At 40.3% G+C, this 6,000-nt stretch overlaps 1 protein-coding gene across 1 annotated transcript in view; it reads left to right on the forward strand.

Annotated features, from left to right (window-relative positions):
• Window positions 1-6,000, forward strand: part of ADRBK2 (adrenergic, beta, receptor kinase 2) — a 120,164-nt gene that overhangs the window by 61,548 nt on the left and 52,616 nt on the right. Inside the window, exon 5 of the mRNA XM_011975365.1 lies at window positions 3,105-3,166. Within this exon, the coding sequence (XP_011830755.1) occupies window positions 3,105-3,166 (62 nt within the window). The remainder of the gene's footprint in view (window positions 1-3,104; window positions 3,167-6,000) is intronic.

The raw sequence follows: 6,000 nt of genomic DNA on the forward strand, positions 1-6,000 counted from the left end.
GCAGTAGTTTACAAGGACAGTCAGATTCTTCAGTGAATAAGTGCTTTTCATGTTTCTGTGAATTACAAGAAATAGGAAAGAATGTCATTGAGTAATATATTGGTTTTAATAAATGAAAATAATCAACTCATCTTTTTCCTGGATAAGTTGGTCATTTAAAGGGAGGTAAGTTGACTTTGGCATTTTATGATAGTGTTTATGCAAAATGAATTTGATTATTCGGCAGAGCAAATGCCGATTTGGCTCTTAGAGCATTTAGATAGTAACAAACTGGGTGTTACCTTTCTGTGACAATAATTAGATGGACTTTCATAAAATGTAATACCTGTCTGCACAGTAGTGGGTTATAAGCTTGGGTTATGAAATTCGTTGACCTGACCTGGCTTTGAGTCCCAGGACCGTAGCGGGAGGACCTTGGGTAAGCTTCTCCACCTCCCTAACTTCAGTTTTCTCATCTGTAAAGTGGAGATGACACTGCGCACTCCCTCAAAGGAAGGTCTTGAGGATTCAGTGAGAAGGGCACACACGGGTTGCGTTGTACGAGGCCCGCCCATCACTGTGCTCCACAAATGTTAGCTATTATCACACATCTTACAGTCAGAAAGTACAATGTCAATATCTGCTTTCTGTTGCCTCCATGATACTTGAGTGTCAGAATTTCAGTTTTCATCAGACTTTGCCATGGTACGTAGACAGCCTCATGGTCAATTACATTTAACATTGCTAAACTATACCTCATAGTACATAGGTGTTACAAATCTGATTTTAGCGTCTACTATAACATAAATAACATTGAAAAAAAATTGTTCCAGTGGGGATACAAAGACCACTAGGATTCTTTTCATACCTTCAAAAAACACTCAATTTAGAAGCAATTTCTTTCATATATCTTTTAAAAAACACTTTACTGAGTTGTTTTGTTTGTTAAAAACATAGTCAAAATAATTTTCTGGCTAAATGGATATAGAATGGGTATTATTCTTATTTCAGAGGTGAAGAGAATATTATAATGTTTATTAAAATAGTGTCTTAATACAATTCTATGTATTCTGTACCATCAGAGCATAATGACTAAGTATAAGTAAAAAGTATGTGTCTGAATGTCCTGTTTACAGAGGTACATTAACCAATAAAGTCAGTTGAAGTTCATAGTAAAACAAAACTTTTTAAAGTAAATACAAATGCTTTTATTAAATTCTTTTTGTTGTAAGATTGCCTTTAGAAGTAAGTAAGTGGGTAGGTCCATTGGTGGCGGGCTTGGGAGGGGCCCTGGCTTGTGCTTGGGTGCTTCTAAAATGCACTGGGCCCTGAGCTCGGCTCTCAGCATTCTTAATCTTACCGAATTCTCACGACAGCCTTGCAACTTAGATACGACTGTTCTCTTTTACAGATTAAGGGAACTGAGGATCAGAGAGGGAAAGTAGTCTGCTCCTTATCCTACTGTTGAACTCTGGCTTTCATACGCCTTAGCAGGCCTGCTGCAGTTCCTTCTGTTGAAAAGGGGCAGCGTGGTAGATTCTGTGTAGTCTTAGAAATTCCCAGTGACACTCATCTTTCACTTTATTAGCAGAATATAGGGATGTTTGATAAAATGTGAAAGAAAAATATTAATTGACATAATAGCTTTTATAAATAGAAAAATCTGTGATCTATAAATGTAGCCTTTGTTAGATCTTTGAACATTTGAACCTATTTCGTCTCTTGACTCTTTTGAACCTCTTGAGACTTGTCGAGGACCTGGCTAAGATAGATGTTGTGTGTTTCCTGGAATCATAGGATTTCAGAGCTGGAAGGAACTTCAGAGAGAGATAATTTAGCTTCCTCTTTCACCACGAAGGGGACAAAGTCCATATGGTTTTCGCAACTAGCTCTGGTGCCTTCCCCAGGACAGGGATAGTTCTGCAAGTTGGCGTAGACTGGCTCACCCCCCACCACCACCCCCTACCCCATGTTGCCCGCCAGGCTAGCGTCCTTTCTGCTTGCAGGAAGCAAGGCTCCCAGAAGGACTGCAGCTGCCTCCCAGCCCATGTTTGGTTCCTGTGGCTTCTGCAGACTTCCTATTCTCGTCGCTTGGTTTGTACCGTTCCATGATGTAGTTTTTCTTTTCTTTTCTTTTCTTTTTTTTTTGTAAACTTTCAGAATGATCTATGAAGACATAAAAAAAGTTTAAATTTGGATCATTCAATGAACCGAGGGTGCCAAAATGTTTCCTGAAACTATCTAATTGACTCTGGGCTGAACTGTGAAATATTGGCACTTTATATTTTTGTAGTTCTTGATTTTAAAAGTTCATCACATGGGAAAGGAAAGCTGTTGCTGTTTCTTCAGTAATGGGTAAAGTGGCCTGAAGTTGAAGTAGATGGTAGTTGTCCTCCAGGAGGGCAAGAGCGCTGTGTATGTGAACCAGGAACCCTCGCCTTAACCCCAGTTTAGCCATGGACCTTCTCAGAGACCTTAGGAGTGCACTGCCTGCAGTCCGGTAGCCTTACCTGCAAGATGAGGAGTGGGATTGGATCAACTCTCCCCTGTGGGTATCTCTATGACTCTAAGAGATAGAAAATCAATAAATAAAATAGCTAATTAAAAAAAATTTCACTTCATGGACCTATTAGCTTTGAGTTTTTAAAACTCAGTGCAGATTACAGATGCTTGTATTAGCTTACAAGTTGTGCCACATAACTTGTGGGGCCCAGTGCAACGTGAAAATGCAGGGCTCCTCATACAAAAATGATGAAGAATTTCAGAAATGGCAACAACAGAGCTTTAAACCCAGCACCAGACTTTTCCGAGTCACACCTCTGTGAAGCAAGCCCTGCTCAGGGAGTAAGTGTCTGTAACTTGCCAGGAGTCATATTAGGTAGTAGGAATATAGTGGCAAACAGGGCAGACCTGTCTGTGTTGTCTTCATGGAATCAAGTGGTATAGATAAATATTGACGAATCCATTAGTGAATATTAGACAAGCACAGAGAAGGGCAGGTACCAGACACGATGCTATGGGGAGTGCATAATTGGGAACTTCGCTTAACCTGAGTCTCACTGGTTTGTGTTTTTTTGATACGTTCTGATTCATTCAGTGTGGAATTTCTTTTCCATCTCTTCCAGCCATACATAGAAGAAATTTGTGAAAGTCTTCGAGGTGACATTTTTCAAAAATTTATGGAAAGGTATGAAACTTTATGCATGTATACACACAATTTTTTATTGTGTATGTGTACCTCATCTTATGCTGTAAATGCTGACCTTAGAATGTGTGTTAATCATTCAGCAAGTATTCATTGACCACATACAATGTGCCAGGCTTTGTGTTAAGCTGTTTCCTCAGTACTTTACATTGTAACTTTAGGGTTTGTCTATCTTAGCATCTCTTTGACCTTCAATTTCTTAGCTTCAATATAGTCTAAAATATACACTGAGGAACCTCAATTTTAAAAAGTATCTTATTGGGAGACCTTTGCTAATAATGCAAACTTGACTATAATTTATCGGATTCATTTGCTTGGATTTTGGAAACATGTCTCCCAAAGTAGGACAAGCCTGAACTTGTTGAAAAGTGGCAGCGTGGTAGATTCTGTGTAGGAGATTTATGTGGGATTAGAATTTAAGGACATAGGTCAATGTCTGTTTATAATCGTGTACATCATTAAATACCTAATAAATATGTCCCTTGGTTACTCAAACTATAGAACATGTTTATCATATAATATTCTGAAACCTTTTAGTGACACCTATAAAAATGTCCAGTTCATATGCTTTTCAGGCACCTACTGGTCAATTCTTCAGTTTTTGAGTATGTCTCTGTGACAATGCACCACTGAAATTGGACCTTCTAAAACAGAATCTGCATTGCCACTGACTTTACGTTATGAGCTTGGCTAATTTCTAGACAATATACATGATGATGATATCTCATGCTAGAGCTTTCTGCAGCTGCTCAGTAATTGCCCTTTAAGAACAATCGCTACTTTACTGTAGTTTTCTTCTCCACAAATTCACAGAACTAAAGCAATTAAAAAGAAAGTTGTGTCGCAATTCTATTGGAGCTCAAGAGATAATTTTATCCTGGAGTAGAGTCAGTATGTTGGGAAACTAATATTCATACAAATGACCACTCTCTTCTGAGTAGTAGCAGGAGCTTTGCCAAAAAGCGCCCGCATCAAACGGAAAGGGTGGGCTGCTGGCTCAGGGCCGAGTTGCAGCCAACTCCTGAGCCATCTCCGTGGCTGTTGGTCCTAAAATCTGGCCTTTCCCAACTCTTGGGTAAACCTAACTTTTGTGTGATCCTTAGGGGAGAAAGGAGAGAGGGGAAGGTAATTAAAAGTGGGGATGAGGTTCTCCCATGGATATTTTATAACTTTGCCATGCACCCTTTCGCTTGAAACCAGGCTCACAGATAATAGTGATTTTCACTCCTTGAGCCAGTCATTTCGTATGCTTGCAGTAAATGCAAATGATGCTGTTTGCATTTTAGGCAAGCAGGCACACGGGATTTTCTGCAACCATTACAATTTTCTATAAATAAATTATTTTTAAAGTTGATGTGTTAATTTCTATCAAATTAGAAAAAAAAATTCATGTCAGGTGATAAATTTGGAGCTTTGATTTTGAAAAGCACAGGGACTCCATCAATATGGTCCTGTAGCCTTTGACCTCATTGGGGCTGGGCACATGAAGGGCCTCATGGAAAAGGCGATTTTTTTCCATCACCACCCTGAGTCTGATGGTAAAGAGGCAGCCATCAGCAATGCAGGGCCGTGTGCAATGTCTTCCCACCTTCCCTGAGGTCCAAGCAGGGCTATGGGGCTGAGTTACAGGTGAGGCAGAACTGGAGAGGGCAGTGGAGGCTTTCTGTCTTCTAGCTGAGAGCTATGTGCCTCATTCAGGCAGTGAACTTCAGTTGCTCAGCAGGACAACGACTGAGTCAGGAATCAGAGTTAAAAACACTTCTTCTACTCCACCCTTACTGCATCCCAGGCGTTTCCATGTCTTTAACCTCTGATCTTCTCTCCAAGATCCTTTTAAGTCATCTGCAAGGGTTCTAGCTACCTGAAGCCCTATAATTGTCTGGGTTCTTTCGTTTGCCACAGTTCCCCTCCTGTCGAAGTGTCCCACTCAGTAACCAGGCATTGGTTGGGAATAGCACTCAAATAACCCCCGTGGAGACAGGACTGAGCCTAGATACTCAGGGCCATCTGTACTTCCTAAAGAGGAACTTGTTACAGCAAATCCATTCTTAGTGGGCAAAATATGTGGGCACTTCTCTCTTCCTTGTTTGATAAGCCTCCTCAGCTAGTTGTAAAATGTGTCAGATTTCCATCCCTGTCACCAGCTCTGGACTCCAGAATCTGTGAGAAAACAGGTATGAGCTAGCCCAACAAACCAAGTGAATTTCAAAGACCTGTCATAGATTTATAAATGCAGAGTGCACCCAAATGTGCTTTTGCCTTTTGCATGCACCATGCTTTTAAAAAATAGGTTGAAGTAACTCTTAGAAACTCTCAAAACATAATTTTAATTCACCAACTTCATCAGACATGTTAGGAGGATCAGTGAAATACTCTTTGTGAGTCATTTTAGATTAATTGAAGAAAAGATGCTATTGTAATTGCAACTGTTCCTCTGCTTTTGATTTTTAATTTGATTATTAGCCTCAGAAATATTTGTTACAGATCCTTATTTTTTAAAAGGTCTACTGGTTGGGTGTGGTGGCTCACCCCTGTATTCCCAGCACTTTGGGAGGCTGAGGCAGCAAGGATTGCTTCAGGCTAGGACTTCGAGACCAGCCTGTACAACATAGCAACACCCAGTGTCTTCAAAAATAAAAATTAAAAACTAATAGCTGAGTGTGGTGGTGTGTACCTGTAGTCCTAGCTACTTGGGAGGCTGAGGCGGGAGGATCACTTGAACCTAGGAATTGAGGGTTGTAGTGAGCTAGGATTGCACCACTGCACTCCAGCCTGGGACACAGAGTGAAACCCTGTCTTCAAAAGAAAAAAAAAAA

This window comes from Mandrillus leucophaeus, unplaced genomic scaffold (assembly GCF_000951045.1).
Source record: "Mandrillus leucophaeus isolate KB7577 unplaced genomic scaffold, Mleu.le_1.0 Scaffold154, whole genome shotgun sequence".
In the NCBI taxonomy this organism is placed as follows: domain Eukaryota; kingdom Metazoa; phylum Chordata; class Mammalia; order Primates; family Cercopithecidae; genus Mandrillus; species Mandrillus leucophaeus.